The sequence below is a fragment of the Cavia porcellus genome, unplaced genomic scaffold (genome assembly GCF_034190915.1).
Source record: "Cavia porcellus strain 051 isolate PalLab524CR breed Dunkin Hartley unplaced genomic scaffold, mCavPor4.1 scaffold_2, whole genome shotgun sequence".
In the NCBI taxonomy this organism is placed as follows: domain Eukaryota; kingdom Metazoa; phylum Chordata; class Mammalia; order Rodentia; family Caviidae; genus Cavia; species Cavia porcellus.
Window position 1 is genome coordinate 38,799,068 of NW_026947485.1, and position 23,996 is coordinate 38,823,063.

Sequence of the window (23,996 nt, forward strand, 5' to 3'; positions counted from 1 at the left end):
ACAAATGAGGCAAGCACCTTCGGCAGAACCCTGGGCTCTTCACGCAGGCACACTGAACATTTTAGTAAACCCAATCTGTTCCTTCCTTCCTTTTTTTTTTTTTTTGAGACAGGGTCTCTATGCTGTTCAGGCCGGCCTTGAACTCACTTTGCAGCACAAACTGGCCTTGAACTCCCAGAAATCTTCTTACCTCAGCCTCTTGTATGCTGGATTTACAGGTGTGTACCACCACACCCAGTTCATGTGATTTTCTTTAACTAAAAAGCTTGCCTGATGATACAGCTCAACAGTGCGGTGCCTGCCTGGCAAGCACAAGGTCCTGAGTTCAATTCTCAGTACAAAAAGCAAAAAACAAACAAACAAAAAACCAAAAAATAAATGTGCAAGATTTTTTTTTTACAAAAGGTAAACAGGTTCAGTAGTGCACATGTGTACTCTCGGTTACTTCTGAAGCTGAGGCAAAAAGACTGCCAAAATCCAGGAATCTGAGGCCAATCTGGACAATATAGGGAGACCCTGTCTTAAAAAGGTAAAAAAACAAAACAGACTTAAGAGGTTGAGTGAACAAGTTTATGGTGAAGCCAGGTACCTAGGCTTTGGATTTGGGAACCTTTCTATGCCTCAGGGCAGCCAATATTTAATATAAGTTTGGATCAGTGGGACCCAGAAGAGAATGATCCTTCTGGGGCTCACTCCCTGCTGTCCTGCCTCAGTGGCATGGTGACCAATGCAGAACTGGCCAAAATGGAAAAAGGTGACAGGTGACTCAGAAACTACAGGTCCCAGAATAATTTTCTTGTCAAAGAGCAGCCATTCCAATCCTTTGGAGGAAATACTGGCTCTGTCCCTTGATGTTTTAAAAAAACCTGTCAGGTATCATTCATGAGCCCAAATGGTGAAACATACTCCTCCCAGTCTCCCCTTCCTCCTTACCTCTGCGGTCAGCAATTACATCCTTTCCGTCGCTCAGGCCAAAACCTCTGAAGTGATCCTGGGCTTCACACCCAGCACATGAGCGTATCTTGTCACCTCTCCCCTCAGATGCAAGCTCTGGGCTGACACTGGGCTGCTGCCTCCCTGGACAAACGCCATCACGTCTCACCTGGACTGCATTTTTGCTTCCTTGGTAATTGCCCTACTTCAGCCCGTGCAGAGCAATCTTCCAAAACTTTCATATGAAATAACAGGGGTGTGGGACACACCCTGAAAATTCAGGTTCCTGGTTAGGTTAGTTCTGGACACAATGTTGAATTGTCACACAAATATGTAAGGAACCTCTTTCTGGGGGAGGGCAACGATTCCTCACACAGTGCTGATCCATCTATTTCAAATTCAACTCCTTTAGAATACTCATGTGCGTCCATGTGTGCACACCCACCCACAGACAAGGTTGTGATGTTGTCTAGGCTGACTCTGAACTTGGGCTCAAGTGATCCTCCTGCTTGAGGCTACTGAGCTGCCACAGCTACTGGCATATGCCACTTCATCTAGCTGGAAAGATATATTTTAACAGGCAGTTAATTTAAACATAACTCAATCACAGAAGACAAAAAAGCAACCAGAGAGAACAGTACAAAGTAAATCTCTCCCATAAGTTGCTTAGTTTTTCTTCCCAGAGGAAACTACTGCAACAGCTTCGAGAGCGTCTCTGGCCTCAAGATCACCCGGGTATCTGCAGGTGCGTGCCTGCTGGGTATCAGGCCTGTGTGTCCTCCCTCCATGAGGTGTGCAGTGCACGCATTCTTCCGCACTGCTTCTGGGTGCTGGGGAGGGAGGCTGGGCCTCACACATGCCACGAAGCACTAGACCACTGACCTGCACCACCAGCCCTGCACTGTGTGCTCTCAGAGAGCTTTTGCTCTAAATACAGAGCAACTTTATTAATGACTATGATTATTTTGCAATACTAGAAACTGAACCCAGGGCCTTGACACTGAGCTATGTCCCAAACTCTTTTATCTGTCAAGACAGGATCTCCTTAAATTGTCGTGGATAGCCTCAAACTTGTGATCCTCCTGCCTCAGCCTCCAAAGTAGCTGGGGTTACAGGTATGTACCACCATGCCCAGTGTATTATTTTTTAGTGGCTGCATGGAATTCTACTGTAGGAGACATTTACATCTGAGTAATCAGTCCTTTGATAGGTTCCCATTTTTTTGCTATTAAGCCAAAAGTATATATGATTTCTCATACATAGGAATGATAAATGCCTGTCTGCATGATAAACACCTAAGGGCAAATTTCTTGGTCTGAAAGTATTTGTATTTTAAATTTAACAGCTACAGTACTGAGGAACTGTTTTCCCTTCCCCTAAGTTCTTTCAAGACTCAGAGTAATCTATCTCTAGTAGTAGGATTCAAAATTTAAAACATTGTAAGTGATCAGCAATATACTTTGGATAGGGTTCATCTTTGACTCTTTCAAATCATACTACATGGGGATGGATTATACTACTAATCTGACCCAGACTCGTAAGCCTGGCCATGTCTTCTCACACAGGCAACTCTTTACTCATATGGCCATTTGATTATATGCTGGGCCTTGTGTTCTACCAAACACAGGACTATGAGGTTTGGCAGTGGTCTGTCTCTGATGGGGGCACCAGGGGAGCTCTGTGGTAGACCAGAGGCGCCAAGGAGAGTAATTTTAAAGGGCAGGGTCATGGTCTTGCACACAGTAGATTTATCATTCATGAGCTGATCTGCTGATCTCCTCTATTCCTGACCTCTCCTAGGGTAATGAGTTTCATTACTGCCAGCCTTGTAATGGAATGTGTGTATATATGTAATTCACTTATTTGAAGGAATATATTTTTCCCAAAACTAACATCTCAGTATTCTGAGATTTGATTAAGCAGTCTACATATCAGGGTTTTTTTTCATCTTTTTTTTTTTTTTTTTTTTTTTTTGGTACTGTGGATCAAACTCAGGACCTCATGCTTGCCAGGCAGGCTTTTATACCACTGACTAAATCCCCGGCCCTACATACCAGTTTTTGTTTTTTGTTTGATACTGGAGTTGAACCCAGGGAATACTGAAGTATGATCCAGCGCTTTTCATTTTATTTTGAGAGAAAGTCTTACTATATAGCCCATACTGTCCTCAAACTTGCAGTCTTCCTGCCTCAGCCTCTCAAGTAGCTAGAATTTCAAGCATGTACCACTGTACTTAGCTGAATCTTATAACACAGTTTACTTAGCAAGTTTATATAAGCCTTTCCTACAAGGGACCCACACTATCTTGTCACTACAAGCATATTTGTCCTAATAAAGTTCCCTGAATACCACGTGTACTTGCTCAGGCAGATGTCACTGCCTAGAATTATTCCCTGATCATCTAAGTCCTACTCTTCCACCAGTTCCCACATTTTTCCAGGTGGTTATTGCAGATACAAGAAGGGCTACCATGTTCTCTCATTTCTGATTTCACTGTGTTCCCTATTCACTTGGCATGAGAGCTGTCATGACCTGCTTCTAAGTAGTTACTGCTATTGTCTCTAAATCTGCTCACTTAAATTGTAAGACTATGTCCTAGAGGAATACTGAGCAACCTGAGCACAGTAGGTACTCAATAACTGAAATAACATAATTGGCCATATTCTTCATGAGTTTCGAGTGGACTATATTTTCTCTAGCCTTATCCTCCACAGAAAAGCTCCATTCTAGAGTGAGGTCAGGTTTACTCACAACAATTTTAAGGTGGATGATTAATACTAATGGCAGTTTAGGGACTGCACATGGAAGGGTAAAATAGGCATTTCTCGTGCAGTAAAGATTTCCAAGTCAGAAAGACCTACATGTGAATCCTGGTTCTGCCATTAGGACTCCATGGGCTGCGACAGGTACATCCTAGTACAGTACCTGGTACACAGCAGGTGCACAGTAAGTGTCAGTTGCTTTTCAAAGATGACTTTGAACGACAGGCTTGAGGAAATCTAGTTGGGGTTGCACGTGTTCTACTAAAATTCTCAGGAGATGGAAGAGAAGCAGATGCATATTTTGGAGTAGCATTTTGGTCCTATAGGAAGCACATCATTTGCCAAAAACTTTTGAAAATGTAAAGATTAGAAATAAAACTAAGAACCAGGCAGTTATACCACTGGGCAGTTTCCCTCACGACACAACAGTGGTGACAACTAGCATTAGAACTGTACCACAGGGAGACAAAGTAGTTGATAACCCAGGCTAAACTGCTAATCAATACTAAGAATGTTAAAAATATGGTCAGGGAATCTGGGAGTACAGTTTAGTGGCACAGTGTCTGTTCTAGCACGCAAAATGCCAAGTTAAAGTACCTAAAAAAAAAAAAAAAAAAAAAAAAAGGCTAGGAGTGGTGACACACATCTGTAATTGCAGCACTTGGGATGCTGAAGCTGGAGAATCACCAAAACTTAAGAGGCCAGCCTGAGTTACACAGCATACTTTTAAAAAATCTATATATCTATATCTATATATCTGTCTGTCTGTCTGTCTATCTCAGGGACAGTATGATTTATGTTGTCAGTGTAACAAATTTCTAAACTCCTCCACTGAGCCCTTCTTGGAGGCGTGCTAGGGACTGAGTCCAGGGCTGCATGTGTGCTTGGCAAGTGCTCTACCACTGAGCCACATTCTGTAACCTCCAAAGTCCTCCAGAAACTAACAGGAAAAAGCCTGAGCCCATGTAGAGCACAGGCTGCAGTGCTGGTAGGTTACCCAGCAGCCTGCCCTCCCCCAACCCGCGACAAGACAGGGCAGGACAGAGGACCTTTGAAAGAATGGGCCTTTCATTTGTCCTCCTAAACTGGGAAACCTTTGGGAATTGTTGTTTGCTGTAACTGAATCTTTCAGCCCAAAAGGCTTTCCAAGTTGGCTATGGAAGTATTGTCAGTTGGGAGAAAAATATTAATGGTTAAGAGAAAACAGAGAGTTAAAAAATAAACACAACTGTTGTGGGAAAGAAATGATTCCCTGCACCCCCATGGTGGTGTAACGCCTTTTGTAGTTTGACACAAATGCTAACTATACATATCAGCAAAACACTGGCTTAAATGGGGAACCAGAGGACTGTGACCAGAAGGGATAAGAATAAACAACTAAGGAATGAAATTACCAATTGTTTTATCTAACTGCTGAAGTTTTAGTGAGGCACAAATGGTTTCTAGGTATGACAGGCAGGCAAAAAGTCTTAAAAATCTTTTCATTTGCAGGCCTCACAAATGTTTACATCAATGGCCTAAGGAAAGTAGTCATTGTATGAAGAAAAACAGGCATAGCACAGAAGTTTAAGATAAAGAAATCAGGTAGAGAAGCTAGTCCACTAGGCAAGCAAGAAATAGACTGAGGGTACCAACAAGGACCAGATGGAACAGGAACAGGCTAAGGGCAAGAAAAGGATTGTTAGTATCAAACCAAAAGTAAGTCCAGGTAAGCATTATAATAAGAAGACAAAGGGCTGAGAAGAAAAAGCACTTCCCTCCCTGGGCTTCTGTCCCCACTGTACTAGCTGCTACTAGGATATTCAATCTTCCTTTTCCATGTTTTCAAGGTCTAAGGCTTTTCTGGCAGGTTGCAACAGAAGAGCTAGGAAATGGGAGTTTACATCCTAAAACCTAGTTGTGCATCTTTAGAATATACAGAGCAAAATATGTTACTTGTAGTTTGAAATAAAGTATCCCAAATTAGTTTGGCATCAACTTTTTGTTTGTTAATTCTCTAAATACTGTTTAAATTGGCCATATGATGCAGTGGTACTATTTCAAATTAGTTTCAAAGACTGTTCATATACATTTGTTTTTGTGTTTCAAACAAAATAGAAGCAGTTTTGTACCAGTTGTGATGTTGTGTGTACCATATAGCCCATTCTAAAGAAAAATTTAGGGGCTGGACATTTAGCTCAGCGGCATAAGCGCCTGCCTTGCAAGCAGGCAGTCGTGAGTTCGATCCCCGGTACCGATAAAAAAGAAAAAGGCCAAAAAGAAAAAAAAAAGAAAAATTTAAATGAATTCAACAATTATAATACTTGCCTCTACATTTTAGAGGTACTTAAATCTACTTCCCTTATAGGTTTTGCAGTTAGGTGGCTATTAAAAAAAATCTCTCCCCTTTGGATGCAATTCTATAATCTTTAAGTCAGAAATGCACATGGCTACATGTAGGTCGTGAAACAGTCTTTTTGATTTGAAGAATATTTTGTAACATTTTTTCAAGTAAAAATTTTAAGAAACTTAGTCTCCGAACAAAACAAAACAATACAAAACAGAAACAAAGTCCAGGTCTGGGGATATAGCTCAGTAGGATAGCAATTGCTTGGCAAGCACAAGGTCCTGAGTTCAATTCCTGATACAAAAAAGGTTTGGTGTGTTTGGGGAATTTATGGCTTAAAATATATTTTATATCTGGCAAACAACAAATATTCTCATGAAGCCCAAAGCAGTCTCCCAGGTGCCCTGGTGTACTGGTTGCTTCTTTGCACCAATGGTTCTCTCCCTTTTTGCTAGACAATTTCTTAACACACTCAGAAAAACTATTTCCTATAATAATATTCACAGCAATGCCTCTATCTGGTTGGGAGAGTGGCATGCTCTCCTTTGCTTGTTTTTACAGAATAGCAGGAAACTCCCCACAACCCTGTCCCAGAAGCCAATGTCAAAACTGAATTTTTACTTTTAGTAAATGAATCTCAAAACATATTTTGGAGATATGATTTTATGACCCCTTGAAATTACTGCAGATGGCTAGGAACACTGTGAAATCAGGGTTTTTGTGCTTTAGTATTCAGAACCACAGTGGCATCATATTCTGGAAATTGAGCTTCCATGTGTGGTTGAGCTAATACTTAGGCCTGCTACGCTAAACAAGAAGGCTTCTTGCTGAAAATGGAAGCAGAGAAAAGCTTTCCACTAAGACCTGGGAATATGCATATGTGCAGGGCATCTAATCCAACTGCACAAGAAGAGAAAGGGATGGATGCCCAGTAAATTCCCAGAAAACATCACTGGGAAGAAGGATGGCAGCAACAACTCATGTACCAGGGACTGTACAGGGATGATTCATATGGCAAATACTTTTTTGTTTTTTGAGACACAGTCTCACTCTATAATTCAGGCTGTCCTTGAACTCATGGCAGTCTCTCTGCCCCAAGTGCTGGGACTAGAGGTGTACAGCATCACATCCAGTACACAAAGACTTTTCAATAGAAAGCAGAGAAGCGGTCTATGGTCTACCACCCTGAATGTTCCCAATCTTGTCTGATCTCAGAAGCGAAGCCTAGTTAGGCCTGTTTAGTACCTGGGTGAGAGAAAATAGAGCACAGATGATGAGAACCTCAAAACAAGGGGCGGGGGGCGCTAGGTGTTTAGCTCAGTGGCATAAGCGCCTGCCTGACAAGCGCGAGGTCATGAGTTTGATCCCTGATACCAAAAAAAAAAAAAAAAAAAAAAGTCTGTAAGCTAAGAATTTAGAATTGTCAGGTATAGAAATGAACAGTAGAAGGCCACAAGGAGTTACCCAGAATCAGGGACAGAGATCTATTTTCTTGTATTACATTGCTTTGGAACATTTTAAGTAGATACAGAGTCAGCTAGCTCTGCCTCTTCTGAGCACAGATAAAGAAGGCAAGGAAGCTTCCAAAGAGGCCCTCTTGATTTTCAATCCCTCACTGAGCATAATCTGTAGGATGACATAAACCAAAACTCTCGGACTGAAACTTCTGAAGAGCATCAAGAGCAGAATTACCTCTGCTACTGACAGTGGGACACCTGAAGAGGATGCATTGTAAAGTGGGAAATAAGTGGACAGATATGGGGTTGGACAGAAACACAGAAAAAAAATCTATCCCAGTGAGGTTTCATCTTTTTTTAAGTAATCACTTTTATTGGGTGTTTTCTCAGAAAAAGAAAGGATTCAGCAATGATGGAGTTCTCCACTGAGCAGAGCTGGGGAGGGAATGGGCTGTCCTGGTCAGGAGTCCAGAGCGAGCCCTGTGCACTGATCCCTCTTTGGTCACCACTAAGGTTTGAGTTCCTTGTAGGAGGCAGTAGCCAAAAAGCACGTAAACTGCCAGGACCATGCTAAGCCCAGTATCGCTCCCTTTCTTCATGGCAATGTGCTGCTGTAACACTGGTAGTCATCCTTGAAACACTCCAATGCTGCCCAGAGAGCTAGAATCCCAGATCAATGTCCAGCTTGAACTTCCCTGACATCCACGAACTTCTTCTTCACTTGTATCACTGGTATCATCTTGGGTTCTTGGTATCCGCCGAGAGAGTAAACTTCATCTTGATCGTTTATTCTCCCTTTCCTATCTGAACTGTACTTGGCATAGTCAAATTGTTACTGGGACAGGTTTTTTATAAAAGAATCCCAGCTAATTAGTGAAAAAGGAACGTAACACTAGAAATATCCAATTATCCATGGTTCCTAAAGCTGACCAGATGATGGAGACAGCACTGGAGGGGAATCGCATTGTCCTTGCAGGAAGCAGAGCCTGGATTGGCAGCCACCTTGGAGTTACTCCACCCTCAGCTGCTTCCTGCTTTCCCCACAGATGAACCCACCTGCAGCCTTCTTGCCAGGATCCACTTGCAACCTCCACAGTCTGCCATAAAGAGGCCTGACAAGAACACAGAACTGTTAAAAAGCACTGGGCAAGACGCACTAACAGAAGCTGCTGCAGCTTGGCAGCTCCCCACACATCCCAGCACACAGGGCACACTGCATGTTTGATGCCTGCCAATGGAGCATTTAACACCCTGCAGTAAACATGCCCACTCACTGAGTGCTAATAATGGTGCACAGGTTTATAGAAGGATAGCCTGGAGTCTAGCTCTCAGGTGAGCTGGACGGAGGGTACGTCACCACATTCTACCTCCCTGCTCTGAACTGGCATTTATTTATTTAATTTTTAAAAACTGGCATTTAGGATGTGTGGCTTTTTTTATAGCCTACTTACCTTCCTAATTATGTCTTCTTTAAGCTAATATGAAAATTAATTTATAATCTTTTAATAGACAACACCCGGGTTGGGCAGTAGAGGAGATGGTCCAGGATTACCCTCACTTGCTTAAGGAAATTGTCAAGGGATTTAAAATGTGTCACAAGTAATCAGAGTAACAGACAATCTGCATGTGACAATTCAGAATTGGTTATGTTTACATTTATAAAACTCATAGGATGCGCCTGTGTTTTAGGCTGCTGTGAACGTAAGTACCTAATGGTTACATGATTTAAGTTACTGAGAAGAAAGATGCTGTCTAAATTTGAGGCGGTACCGTTAGTGCACGTGGGCTTCTCCAGGAGCCACAGCAACTGTGTGGCAGCTGCTGAAGGCTAACTAGTGGAGAAAGCCAGACTGAAGACACATAGGTCCCAAGGGCTACTGAGAAGGGAAGGTGCCAGCAGCCCAGCTACCCCAGGAGCACTGTCTACACTCCACCTTGTCTACACAACCAACAAATGAGTGGTTGCATGCCCTTCTGTTAGTCAGAGTAATGAGAAAATAACTCTCTAGGCCAATAGCAAGGTCATGAGAGCCAAGGGAAAAGAAGGTCAGGGAGAAGATCAGTTGAAAGTGGATATTCCTGAAGTAAATTATTTTCTTAGTCACTATAATTTTTTTTTTTTTTAAACAAGAAGTAGGATTAGGGAAAGAACATTCTTGTTGGAAAAAATTTTAAAATATGATAAGATAAAGAACACAGCCGGGGATTTAGCTCAGTTGCTCAAGCGCTTGTCTGCTAAGTGCAAAGTCATGAGTTTGATCCCTGGTACCAAAAAACAAAAAAGCAAACTCTAGGTAACATGATTGGGAGGAGTCGTTCTAGAAATATCCAGGAACATTTTTCCCCCTTCCACCAAGACTAAGGCAGAAACTCCAAGGCTTCCAGAAGCAGTCACCACATTTTAAGTTCAGACCAATTTTTAAAGCAGCACTGTGCTCTACAACTCCCTGTAATGACGGACATGTTCTATTTTGGTGTTGTCCAAAATGGTAGTTCCAGAGTGCTTGAAATAGGGTCAGTGTGACAGAGGAATTATGTTTTAAATTTTATTTGATTATAATTAAGTTTAAATAGCTAGAGAGCAATTCTAAAACTCTTCCAGAGCTTCTAGGGTGTCAACTCTACCAAAAATGTGCATATCTCACACCACACACGCAGACGTACACACACACAAAACACCACTGCAAGAGTTGCCTTTGTTAAAGAGGAAATACAATCTGAAACTGGATGCTTTGTATTCATCTAAAATAAGTTCGCTGGCTATTTACTTTATTTATATTATATCACAAGTTCTTTCCTTTACTGCCCTACTCCAACAACTCATTCCAACATTCTTCAGCCCCCGAGGCCCCTATGTGGGAAACTCTATCAGCACTAAGAACAATACAGTGTAGATGGACATCAGTGCTATGAGCAATGAGGAGAACTGAGCTCAGCAAAGGCAGAAGAATTTCTGGATGCTTCATGAGTGAGCCAATCTGATAGCAAGGCCTTTGTGTACAGCTCAGAGTGGTGTCTCAGTTTCCATATTTAGACCCTTCAATGATTCTCAGGTCCAGTTGCCAGCTTTACAACAGCAAAGATGTTTTTATCAATTTCATTTTGAAAACTCCATTTATGTCCTGAAAATTTCTAAATTGGGGCCTCTGTAATAATGAAGATTTGGGGTAATTACAATGTCACAGGCAACTGTGCTGACAAAGCAAAACCAATGGGTTTCCTTGCCGAGCATTTGCTCTCAGTCTGACCAACCGGAGGAGAAAAGAGGCTTTGTCAGGAGCAGATGTGCAGTGGGAGGCCCGGGGAAAGCAGATCTGTTGAATGAAGCAGGTGCCACTTAGACATTCACTTTACTGACTCCAACCATAGCCTCCCCTTCATTTGATATCCTGCTCCTGGCAGGAGGACGGAGAGAGAGCATCACACAAAAAGGAAGCGTGTTTATTCTGTTCGAATCTGCCAGGGTATTGCTGCTGGATTCTGCACATTTGCTCTTTATTAAGCAAATGGCAGAGCTGGGCTGCTGTGGGAAGTGAATCCTGTATTTACACAGGTAACCTGAGAGCCAGAGGGCCCCAAACCATCCTGGCTGCGATGCGCAAGCTATTAGAGTTAATAACAGTGCGCTGAAATTCCTTCAAAGTCCTAATGGAAGCATACTTAAAAAGAGGAGAAAGTTCCTTCACTCAAGAACCTTAAAAACTTTATTCTGTGAGAATCTGTCCAGTTATAACCTGGTTCCTCTGTGAACACTGACTAATGCTCCTTTTACATGTTTAATTAAAACCAACTTTTTCATCCATGTGTTGAACAGAAATGATGCCCATTAAGCTTGTTCAGTTGGGGCTCTGAATGTGGTACGGTATGCAAAAAAACAAAACAAAAAAATCCTTTTGCAAAATTTGCCTTTAAAGACAGGCAAGATTCTTAGTTACAAGAAACTGAAGTCATCTAAACAACTGCAATCTGCTTTTGTACACAGAGATTCAGAAAGATCCAGGGACCTCAGGATAACATGAATAACATACAGAAGCACACAATTTGGCCTTGCTATAGTACAGATCTTGGTCACTGGTGCTATCTACTAGATGGCAAGGACCTCCTGAAAACCTCTGCACCATCCCTGACCCAAGTCCTCTGCTCAGAATGTCCCTAGTTCATGTTAGTGTTTTGTTCACAAAATGTTACCTCAAGTTGGGAATACTTGCTACATGCCCTGCTGGGTTAAGAGAGTATGCTAATTTCCTCTGGAACTCCAAGGGGCTGACTAAAGGCATTCAGTCTTTAATACCATAACTAAAAACTACATGTGAAGGCCTGGTCATGACTCAGATGTGAGTTCAGAAAAGAGACTAAGAGCAAGGGGCCTAAAGTTTCATTGTGCAGACTCTCTGTACCTGCTTCTGTTCTAGTCTTTGAATCTTCAAGTATAGATCTTGTAGTAGTATCTTTTGGTGTACAAATGATGAGTGTCTGAGCCATAACAGTTTTTAAAATTAAATTTCTTTTGTGTTACTAAGGATTAAACACAGGGACTTTGTAATGAGCCACATCCCCAGTCCTTAAATCGGCAGGCTGGGCTCAAACTTGCAATCCCCCTTGCCCTGCACCAAAGCCTTCCAGAATGCTGGGATTACAAATATGCACCTCCACACCCAGCTTGAACCGGTTCATAAAGACAGAAGGCAGATGATGCATCTCTTGGACATTGTAGACTGCAAGAAGAAAAATGGCTGAAACCCCCTGAGGATAGGAGATCTTCATGAGCAGTGCTGCTCCTTCTATTTTTGTTTTTCTTTTTTGAGACAGGTGTGACAGGAAGGCCAGCAATTCTAGAAAATCAAATCTCAGCACACTTTAGGAATACACTATGCTTCTCAATCTGGAGCTTCCTGAAGAGATTCTCTACCTTCTCCACACAAATGAAGGCTCACTGGCCTATCTTCTAAGAATACATCCCCAAATGAGTCCCTTTAAAGACTGATTTCTTTCCATTCAATGTTTTGTTTTATTTTTGGTGATATTATATCCAGGGCCTTTGTACTAAGTAACATCCCCAGGCCTTTTATTATTTTGCTAAATTGTGCAGGCTTGTGATCCTGCCTCAGCCTCCTGGAGTTCTGGGATTATAGGTATACATCACCATGCCTAGATGCTGTGAGTTTTTAAAAACTGTAATGGTAATAACAGCAATAATGAAATAGTAGTGGTGGTAGTCAACAGTTGCTGCTGCCCCAAAATTAGTGCCTCTATTCTCTCTCTGGAGAGATTGGGAACTCAGGAAAACTGCCACTTCCTTCTCAGGAAATGGACTTTAGGGGGTTATTATGAAGAAAATAGGGAAGGACAAGTTTCTAGAACCAAAAATCATCACAGGGCTGTCCTTTCTTCCTTTGGTACAATGAAAAGGGGTTGTGGGTAGTACTTACTGGACATCAAACTGTACAGCCATCTCATGCCTGCAACTCTCTTCCCAGCAGCAGCTGTGCTTCAGCATGTGGTCTGAATTTATCCACCAGGCTTGGGATGTCTGATTCTCTTGGGGGCTACAGTAAATCCATTAAAACATCTGGCCACAGATACCTTAAACTATGAAGAGAAGCTCCCACCCTGGGAGTCTGAGTAGAAGTAAGCAAGTGGCCTGTGTCATGAATAAATAGACTAGGAAGTGAGTCTAGGTGTCACCAGTGCCTTCTGTCTTAGGTTCTTCTTCTTGGGATTCTGCAGTACCTAAAAATAGACTAGTCCTTCTTGCAGCCTTCTGCCTGGCTATTTACTGGCTGCAGATTACTGTAATCACATGGTTTGTTTGATCATTTGTATTTATTTATTTTTAGCAAATCCATGCTATCTGCCTATGATCCAAGAAGTTCATCAGGAGACAAGCTCACAAAGGGTTCCTGCAGCTGTCCCCTGTGAATGGGGGCACAACTTGCCAGAAGAAGATCACAGTATTTTGGCTGTAGTTATTAGACCAGTACTATTCAAGCTAATGTTAGGAACATTAGCAGCCACTGGCTACATGTGCCCATTTAAATTTAAATAAATTATAATTACAATTAAGTAAAAATCCAGAATTTCATGCTACATGCTTACCACTTAAAATGACTATCTTATAAATTTTAATTCATTTTCACTTAAATTCAAATAACCACATGTGGCAAACAGCTACCATGTGGTAATTGATTAATTAATTAATTTTTAGAGACAGGGTTGCACCATTCAGGTTGGCCCCCGTCTGAGTTCAAGCAATCTTTTTGCCTCAGCTGCCTGAGTGGAACTATGGGTGTACACCTCAATACCTCAGCACCTGGCTTGGACAGTGCAGTTTTAGACTGTTGATATCATATATTAATTTGTTTCTGTTAAGTTTATCATGATTTTTAAACTTCTAAAGTGAGGAAAAGAAGGCTATCATTCTCTATATTTTGCAGAATAATCACCACACCAATACCAATTTAATGTGACACATAATAAAGCCAGGAGTTTCATCTGTTTTCTACCTCCTTTAGTTCCCAGGTTGGGCAGCTGGCAAGTATGAAAAAGAGGGAAAAAGGAAGTCCATGCTGGTCAGGAAAAAGAACACTGGAGAGCAGGACCTGATTTCTGTTTCATAAAAGCTTGTAAAATTTGTTTTGCCCATCTCACTGGGGAAGGCAGAACGACACAAGCACTGCTTAAGTGGGACTTGCAAGAAGATGGCAATGGCAAAGCCAGGTGCAATGGCACATGTCTGTAATCCCAACTCTTGGGAGGCTGAGGCAGGAGGACTGTTGTGAGTTTGAGACCAGCCAGGGGTACCACGTAAGCTCAAGGCCAGCCTGAACTGCATAGTGAGACCCTGTGTCTCAGAAAGAAAAAAAAAAAAAAGATGGCAATGGTGGCAGTAACAGTAAAAAAGAAACACGGAGAAGGAAAACAATGAAGATCCTAAATAGTTATACTAGTGCTTAGAGTCAAGCAAAAAAAGTACGAAATGGAAATAGTGATTTTCCTGGTGGGACATCTACTAACATGCTTCCCAGAATGTCAACTGTTCATTCTGAGAAAAGAGCTGACTGGCTCACACGGGGAAAAGCCTGTCTATGAAGAAAGTGTGCTTCCTGGCGGGGTCTTGGGCAGTGCCAGCCATGGGCCTGTTCATTGTGCTCCCTCCCATCTCTTTATTCTGAGCCCCAGGGCTCAGTTCTCTTCATGTTGTTTGTTTTGCTTAGTGATGGTATTAGGGACTGAAACTGAGCCCAAGGTCTTCACAGAGGGCTATACCCTCTCCCTTTTAAAATATTTTTTATTTTTGAGACAGAAGGGCCTCTTTCCAGGGAGCTTTAACTTGTGATCTTCCTGCCTTAGCCTCCCAGGGTGCTGGGGTTGCAGGCATGCACCAATACACTTAGCTTCTCGGTATCCCGTTTTTCATAAAAAGCAATCTTTTCAGGTCTGTGAGTAGGCTTTCTTCTCCTTCCCTTTAGGAAAGGCCTATAAAGCTGGGCGTGGTGGCACATTCCTGTAATCCCAGTGTATAACAGACTGAGGCAGGAGGAATACCAAAAATTTGAGCCTAGCCTGGACTATATAAGTGAGTTAAAAAAAAAAAAAAGGAAAATCCTCTATGTAATGTCTTCCCTCAACCAAAATGGCCTCTGACTTAGTATCATTTAAAAAAAAATTTTTTTTTTTTTTTTTGGTCTCTCTCTCTCTCTCCCGCTTTTTTTTTTTTTTTTGATACTAGGGATTGAACTCACGACTTCATGCTTGCCAGGCAGGAGCTTACACTGCTGAGCTAAATCCCTGGACCTGTTTGTTTTTTTTGAAACAGAGTCCTGCTATGTGTTGCTCAGGCTGGCCCTCACTTACATAACCCAGGCTGTCCTCAAACTCTAAGCAATCCTCCTACCTCTCAAGTGCTGGGACTACAGGCAGGCATGACCATGTCTGGCTCCCTACTCTCATTTTTTATAGCCGCTACCTCTGGAGCCTATATCCTTCAGCTACAAAAGTAAGCAGATGGAGCGGTCTGAAAGGTCGGAAAATAGGGCCTACAACAGTACTGTGAACTCCTATGCTCCTACTATGAAGAACAATGGACTAGGACTGACAGTTACAGCTAGTGAGAATTTCCTGTTCACAACACTTCTACATGTCTGACACTATGCTAAGCCCTTGACTGGAACCATCTTGTTCAGTGACCCTCATACCCTATGAGTATGGACTACCATTATTCTAATTTTATAGCTAAGGCTTAGAGAGGTTAATCTGTCTGTCCATGATCCCAGAGGTTAAGAGGTGCAGTGGGAGGACAATCAAGCTCCTGCAGGCCCCTCTATCTCCCTTACCCTTCCCTCTACTCCTCCTCTCAAGGCAAAAGAAAGCCAGCCACAAAGAACAGATACCCACAATGTCAAGCGACCTTCACTACTTTTTCCCCTGATTGTGGAGATGGAGCCCAGAACCTGGTTCATGCAAAGCACATGGTCTCCTACTGGGCCTTATCTCTTCCAACCCCCTTTCTATATCAGATATTGTTAAGTCTCTAGAGTAGTTTTGGTCTAATTAAGCCACAGATTCCAGGAAAATACAAATAATTTTGTATAGAATATCTCGGTGTTTGCAGACATTCAGGTTAAGGATGCCTTAATATCCTTATAATGTAAGGATAAAGGAGTTGTTCATGGAAAATCAAAACACTCACATATTACTTTCTTTGGGTTCAGCTGGCTCACCCTGTTGCAAAATGCAAGCTGGCCTTATAGCCATTCTCTCTCACTGGGAGTGGGGGACTCAGAACTGGAGTATTGTACAGGGTCTAATTTCTCACATGGGGACCCTGCCCAAGAATGCTACTCTCTTCTGTAGGCTTTATGTTTGTCTAAACCATCTCTTTTGCTACTCCTCTTGCTAGAAAGATCAATTTTTCTTTCTTTCTTTCTTTTTTTTTAAACAGTATTACTACATAGCCCAGGCTGTCCTCCAATTCATGGTGATCCTCCATCCTCAACCTTGCAAGTGCTGGGACTACAGGCGTGGTTTTTTTTGAGACAGGGTCTTGCTGTGTAATCCATTTTGGCCTTGAACTCTCAGTCTTCTTGTCTTAGTCTCCTTAATGCTGGAATTACAAGCATGAAGCACCATACTCACTAAAAGACAAATTTTTAAAAAGGTATTCCATCAAGCATAGTTGAGATCGAATTCAGCTGGAGAAACACATATGGTTTAAAGCTTTTAATAAGGCCAAAGACAAACAAGGATAGGAAAAAAAGATATTCATGTTAAGAGAAGATAGGGTATTATTTTCCTAAGGGATTTTTTTTACATTGATATTTTGACTTGTTAGTGGGGTGGTCATTACAGCAAGACTCAGTGGGGTCTCTCTGTCTAACTGTCTTGCTCTTGGTTGTGGGAAATTTTACATTGAAGAATCCTAACTCTCAGCTGGGTTAGGCCTTAACAAAGAAAGACCTGCAGCCCTGAAGATAAATGAGAAGAGCTGCTCCTTCTGTAAGTGTAGTATTAATGCCTCTTCATTGGCTTTAATTTTTAAATAGCCCTGAAGTCCATTTCCCTTCATCCAGGGCTCAAGGTCAGAAGGTTGAGACCCCAGATCTTAGCTACAACAGCACAGGTGGTGCCACTAAAAAACTCCTGAGTATAAGAATGATGAAAATAAGGTCCAAGGTAGTGTAATGTTTACTCCTCCAGAACATTTTGGAATTCTGAACGATCATTTTTCCTCTAAATATAAAGATGAGCTTTTCACTAATTGCTAATATCATGATGATAACAGATTTTGGTACAAAGAACAAGGCAAACATAAATGGAAATAGAAGTGCTCCCCACAAAATTTTACACACCCTATTTAAGAATTTTAGGGGCTGGGGATTTAGCTCAGTGGCATAAGCACCTGCCTTGCAAGCAGGCAGTCATGAGCTTGATCCTTGGTACTGGTCAAAAAGAAAGAAAGAATTTTGCATATATTTCAAATAAGTATAGAAAGGAGGGATTTCAAGCTTTTTAAAGAAAATACATGATACAAACAATAGACAAATAATTAGGAAAATAAAAATGAAGGTCAAAGCAGTGAAATAAACAGAGGAAAACTATTTATAACATGCAAAATAAAGGGGTTATATCCTTAATACATGAAAAAGTTTTCCAAAATAATGAGAAAGAAACTATGTAGTTCAGGCTGGCCTTGAACTCACTATGTAGCTCAGATTGGCCCCAAACTTAATAGTGATCATCCTGTCTCAACCTGCCGAGTGTTAGGATTTCAGGCATATATAGCCATGCCCAGCAAAGGTAAGCATATTTTTTAGAGATGAAGTACAGAAAGGAACTCTTTCAGTGATCTTTCCCAGCCTCCATCTCAACAAGTCTACCTCTATCTCAATGAAAAGACATCTGTGAAAATCTTTGAATTAAACCAAACTAAGCCATGAAACCCCATCTTAAGATACCAAAGATTCATTTACGTCTACTGAAAAAGACTGAAAACACAAACAAAATAAAGTAATGCCAGTGCTTGAGTAGTTCCAGTAGTAGTACATGGGGGAAAATCAGTGTCAGACCAAAGGATATGCCTTCAGGTTACATGGCGACAAGTGCATTGTTCTGTCAGGTCTGACAAAAACCCAGCAAGCAAACCTCTACACACACGCGTCATACTCTAGCAGTAACCTACAGGCTGCCATTTTATACCCATGCTGCCCTAGCGACCACCACCGGTTACCGTGACCCCTCGAGCCCCACAAGCAGTTGTCCCCCCTCACAGAATATGATTAAATAACAATCCACAGTGTCCATTTCCAAGTTAGTTCTATGCCTACAATTGAGACCTTATCCTGCCATCTGCTGATTTTTCTTGGCAAGAAACTGTTTCTGATTTTAAAAAAACAAACAACAAAAAATAGAAACAAACTTGGTTTACTGGCAAATGCTTTAAGTTTGTCATTACATAATTGATGAACACGGGCAGCAGGATACTACCTGAAAGAATGATGAAAAGAGAAACCCTTACATCCTAGCCAGATACCAAATTAGCTGGTTAAATGGGAAAATCCAGACTAGTCCCACAGTAAATCCTGTAGCCCTGTGGGTGAAACGGTAGCGAGACAGGAGCATATCAGTGTTATCTGGATCATCTCCAAAATTAGCTTTACTCTCAGGCTTCCCAAGAGGAGATAAGATGATTGGACTTGGTGTAAAGTTGCTAGGATGACATACACAAGACAAAATCTGCTTTGATGCAGAAGCTACTCAGAAAGGGGAAGTTTAACTTTCAAGGCTTGAGTTCAATAAGTATAGGGAAGCACAAACAGACTTTTTTCTGAGATGGGGTCTTGTTAGGCTGATCTTACATTTGTGGGTCAATGATCTTCCAACCTCAGCCTTCCAAGTAGCTGGGACTACAGGCATGTACCACCATGCTCAGTTGGAACTATGGACTTTTAGGATGTAGACCAAAATTTTCTCTTACCACAAATGCAGCCAACAATATGAAATCCAGCACTGACTGGTTCAGAAACTACTGAAAAAGAGGCAGCTCCCAGTAATCAATAGTAGCAGATGTGGTTTTACTTCACTGTATGGCTAAATAGGTCTACTTGGTTGGAGACCCAGCTGGTCCTTAAACTTAGCTCTAAATATATACATTTTGAAAAGGTGAAGCTGGGAGGATCCAGAACTATAAAGCATCTGCTCTCACCTGAACAGGTCCTTCATTAGAATGGGTAGCAAAGTCTCCTACCAAACCCAGAAAAAGAATTACTTTCAGCAGTTCCATTGGAGTAACAGCAATAAAACTTCAAAAGAATGTCACATAGCTAGATATTCTACCTTCTGTTCAGGCTAGATTAGGACTCAGATGAGGAATGGAAACAGTACAGAAATAGGGGTAGGATTCTAGTCATAGTGGGAAGTATTTTTTAATTCAATCTATGGCCCATTTCATCCTCAATATATATAGCTGGAAGATGTCCTTTATCCTTTAGCATTCTGGCTAAGATCAGCTCCATTTCCATTTAGTGGTTATTAGTATTATTTTTTTTTAAGATAGGGTCCTGCTATGTAATTCAGGCTGGCCTTTTGAACTAGTGATGATCCTTCTGCTTAAGTCTCCAAAGTGCCGGAGTTTCTTTCAGGTGTGTCTGGCTAACCTGTATATCTCTATTTAGGTTAGTTCCTAAGTAAGCACCTACATAGTCCCAAAGAAAAAGCAGTAGTTGTAGTATTGGTCTTTTTTTTTTTTTTTTTTTCTATTCTCTCTTTCTCTCTCTCTCTTTTTGGCTTTTTAAAAAAAGAAAATGATCCTCAGAAGTCATAATCATTCTGCATTTCCTATGTTATTCTTCTCTAAGAGAACAGGAGAACTTCCTTTCCTACTACTTCCAAAGGAGGGCGTAGCTTTGTGTCTTTCTTCAAACTTTCCCAATCAGGAGAGTATTTAGTTTTTCAGGACCTACCATAGAGGGTGGGGGGTAGGAACATCTCTTTTAGCCACTAATGCCATCAAGGAACTCTGGGCCTAAATAACAGTATATTACTTTATTTATACACTTTCTGGTATTGTAAAGCTACAATTCTCCCAAAACTACAGAGCACCTGCTTAATTATATACATAAGAAAAATCACACAGAGTCTCACAGATCAGGGACGGTCCTCCTTTGTGACCCAGACTTCTGAGGTACTTCCCCGGGCAGCCCAGTTCTTGGCCACTGACTCCAAGAGCCTGCTGAAGTGGATCCAAAGAGCTGGGTTGGAGTTATAAGTTTTTGCCAACATATTTCTATGAACTTTATCCCTTTTGTTTATCGGGATATTCACCAATATCCAGGAAGTCAAAGAGCTGGGAAAGAAGGGCAGGGTGGTGGCATGTTACTGGCTAAATCCAGATGTCCTCAGTGAGGCCACATACAACAGGAAGCAGAGCCCACAGGACCTAACAGAAAAGCACCTTCAGCATAGCCTGCTGCCTGATCCTGGGGACAGGCATGTGGTGGTGCCTTTCCGAAGGGAGTCCAAACCTTCCACCCACCAATAGGATGGTCTCTGCTACAGCCACAGGTGCTGATCTACCCTGCCTTACAGGAGGTTAAAGGATAAATGTGCCCTGCAGCAAAGTCTGAAGTACCTCTTGGTAAGTCTTGTCACACAAAAAATGACCACGTTTTGAAAAAATCTTCAGTTAGGTAGCCATTAGTATGGAATTTTCTCCAGGAAACCTCAAGTCTCCTAGTGAAAGGAATTAGAGGCCCCTAGAATTTTCCAAGGCATCAAATGCTAACCATGAGAAAAGATTCCAACCAGGCTCAACTTCTTTCTGAAGGGTTTGTTGCCAGCCAAGCCAGGAAGATTTAAGTGGAAACAGGGAAGAAATTCAATAAAATATTTATGCTCTCTTACCATTAGCATCTTGGACTCCAGTAAGTGCTCCGACAGCTGCTGCGGTTTCCCCAGACAGGACGATCTGTCCCCCTCCTTGTAAGGTGGCCTCAGCCAGGGTGGCGACAGCATGGGCAGCAGCTTCACTGTGGGTACAGGGACAGGAGATAGGGAATGCAAGATGAACAGAGGTATAGTACTGAAGCAAAGAAAACTCTTTCCTTGGATCTCTTTACTGGCACCAGGGCTGCAAGCCTACAGTAGTGCTAAAAGTTGGGAGTAATTTAAAAATAAAAACAATAAACAGGCAGAAAAATTTTAGGCTTTAAATATTTATGAAGCTACTATAAAACTTTCCTTAAACCTAGGTAATGAGTGTTTGAGGACAGAAAGCATTCACATCAGTCTCTCATCAATATCAATACCAACTGAGTGCCAAGCCATAGTGGAAGCTCTATTCTATATTCGCAATGCAAAGCCACTGTGGTTGCCAATAATGAGGTTTTGCTTTGTAACATAAAAGCAGACCATCGGAGGCTGTCTTTTTAAGTCAAGGATGGATGATAATATAAGGAATCAGTAACCTGGATTTACTACTCAATTAATACTAAATGGTAACACTTTATATTCATTCTCTCCAAATACAAAGTAATAGTTGACAAATCTCTTGAAAAGTCCAACTCTTCCTGTATATGCAGGCAGGGCTAAAAATAAAGGCTTATCATTTAAAGTCATCACGATAAGCCTAAACTTCTTGTTTCTACAAATACAGTAAAAATAATAAACTTCCCTTCATTGGCAAGCAAACATTGTGTAGAATAGTAAGACATTAACCAGAGGTTTAGAGGAAAACTTATTCTAGCATTGTGTCCCATTTTTCTTTTCCTTGTTATATACTTTTGTAATGTGCATAAATACTCATTTTTCTTGATTCTGTGATGCTACAAACTAGAGTAAGTCCCTAACTTAGGAACATTTGAGTTGTGAACTTTCACAGATAATGAATGAATGGACCTCAAATTATGAACATTCATAGATGTGAACAAATCATGGAAGTAGTTCACGGTGTCTGCTGGACATTGTTACTGGACATTGTGCTGCAGTGTGTTTATTGTACAGTGTGACAGTGTACGGTAGTACAGTGCTCAGTCAGAGTCCAGAATGTCTGAAATCAAGAGGAAAAGCAGTGGTGCTGTGTAGGGGACTGCTGGGAAGCACAAAGCAATAACCATGGAAATAAAAGTGAAAATACAGTAATATAGTGTAAGATTCACTCTGCTGGACTTTTTTTTTTTTGTCTTTGAGACAGGGTTTCACTATGCAGCTCAGGCCAGCCTTGGGTTCATTTTGTAGCCCAGTCTGGCAACAATCCTCATGCCTCAGCTTCCTGAATCCTGGGATTACAGGAGTGTACCTAGCTGTTGGACTTCTGAACGAAATCAATTTAACATTCTCCTGGAATGGAACTTGTTCGTAAGTCAGGGATTTTTTTTAAGGGTTTTATAGTGTTAGATTTTACACTTAGGAATTTGGTCCATTTTGAATTTAATGTCTATACATGTTAGGCAAGAGTTCAAACTTTTACATGTGGATATTCCACTTCCCCTACTGGATGGTCTTGGAACCACCATCATCAGTCATTTACCTATATGGGAAAGTTTATTTCTAGGCTTTCTATGCTGTTTGACTGGTTTATAAGGTTGTCTTTAGGATAGTATCATACTGTTTTGATTACTGTAACTTTGTAATAGGTACTGAAATCAGAAATGAGAGTTCTTCAGTTTTGTTCTTTTTCAAGATTATTTTGGCTATTTATAGCCCACTGATATTCCAAATGGATTTTAGGATTGGTTTCTCCATTTCTGCAAACAATATCATTGGGATTTTAAAGGAACTACACTGAATCTATAGACTATTTTTAGCAGTTTTGACATCCTAACAATATTAATGTATTTACACTCATGCAGCTTCTAATTACTATCTATTATTATCCTTTGTGTACATACATTCTTTTTTTCCCCCTTGGTAATAGAGATTGAACATAAGACTTTGGCACTGAGCTACATCCCTACCCTTTTTTATTCTGATTCAGGGTCTTGTTAAGTTACTAAATTGTCTGGGCTGAGCTTGATTTTGTGATTCTCCGGCCTCAGCTTTTCAGAGCACTGGGATTATATATATGCGTCAGGCCTGATACATGTAGTTTTTATAGACTTTTCCCCCACACTTAACATATTTTCTCATGTAAATAGCCTGATATCCATTCAACACATAAATGCAAAATTGCTGATCTTTTCCCATTCTGCTTTGTCTGTATTGTACTGGGGATGAAATCCAACAGGTACTGGGCAACATCCCTAATCCTTTTTATTTTATAATTTGAGGTATGGTCTCACTAAATTGTCTAGACTGGTTATAAACTTGTGACTTTCTGCCTCAGCCTCTGGAGCAGATAGGAATACAGGCATGCACCACTATAGCCAAGTGATCTTTTCTTTTGTTAAAGTTGACTACCTATGGCAACTGCTTCTAAACAATAGTTTTGTTTTTTTTTTTTTTTAAACTCCTTTCAAGGTCATGATTATTTATTTCAAATCTACTTGGCTCCTTAATAAAAAAAATACTGGAGTATAGTTGAAGTTGAACAAAAAGCTGAGCAAATCACAGATTTGACATGCAGCCAGGTAAAAACTAGGCTTGTTCTCTCTGCTGAGATGCTCTTGGGAGGGAGTTATTGCCTGTTACTCATAATGGGCACTCAGAGCCAGCAGGAAGTCTTGATCTAGAATTACTACATAGGCTGTGCTTCATATTTTTTGTGATAGAATTTAAGGGTAAAGTGCTTTCTAAGTATTTAATAGAGACAAAGTAATAAATACTGTATTTAGCACCTAAGTCCTTAATTTTAATTGTTTTTCTAAGAAACTTACGTCAATAAATAACATTACCAGCCAATTTTACAGGGTCTAGCTATCATGAATTAATGACAATATTTCTAGTCTAACTGAGACTTCATGGAAAAGAGAAAAGCACAGACCCTGACAACATGCTTGCAGTTTCCTGTGCAAGGCAGGCAAGGGCAGCTGTCAGGCCCTGACTTGAAGTACCTCTACCTGGCTATGTCCATTGATCTATCAAACT

General features: G+C 41.1%; 1 protein-coding gene across 11 annotated transcripts in view; it reads right to left on the minus strand.

Moving 5' to 3' along the window:
* Nrf1 (nuclear respiratory factor 1) overlaps window positions 1-23,996 on the minus strand; it is a 145,370-nt gene that overhangs the window by 8,824 nt on the left and 112,550 nt on the right. For 7 of the 11 annotated variants that reach the window (XM_063240758.1, XM_063240746.1, XM_063240756.1 and 4 more), the window contains 2 exons: window positions 20,877-21,001; window positions 20,118-20,205 (listed from right to left, as the gene is read on the minus strand). In XM_063240758.1, coding sequence (XP_063096828.1) covers window positions 20,118-20,205; window positions 20,877-21,001 — 213 coding nt within the window. Of the gene's footprint in view, window positions 1-7,818; window positions 8,591-20,117; window positions 20,206-20,876; window positions 21,002-23,996 lie in introns of those variants that run through there. The other 4 variants (XM_063240759.1, XM_063240764.1, XM_063240761.1 and 1 more) reach the window with 3 other exon arrangements.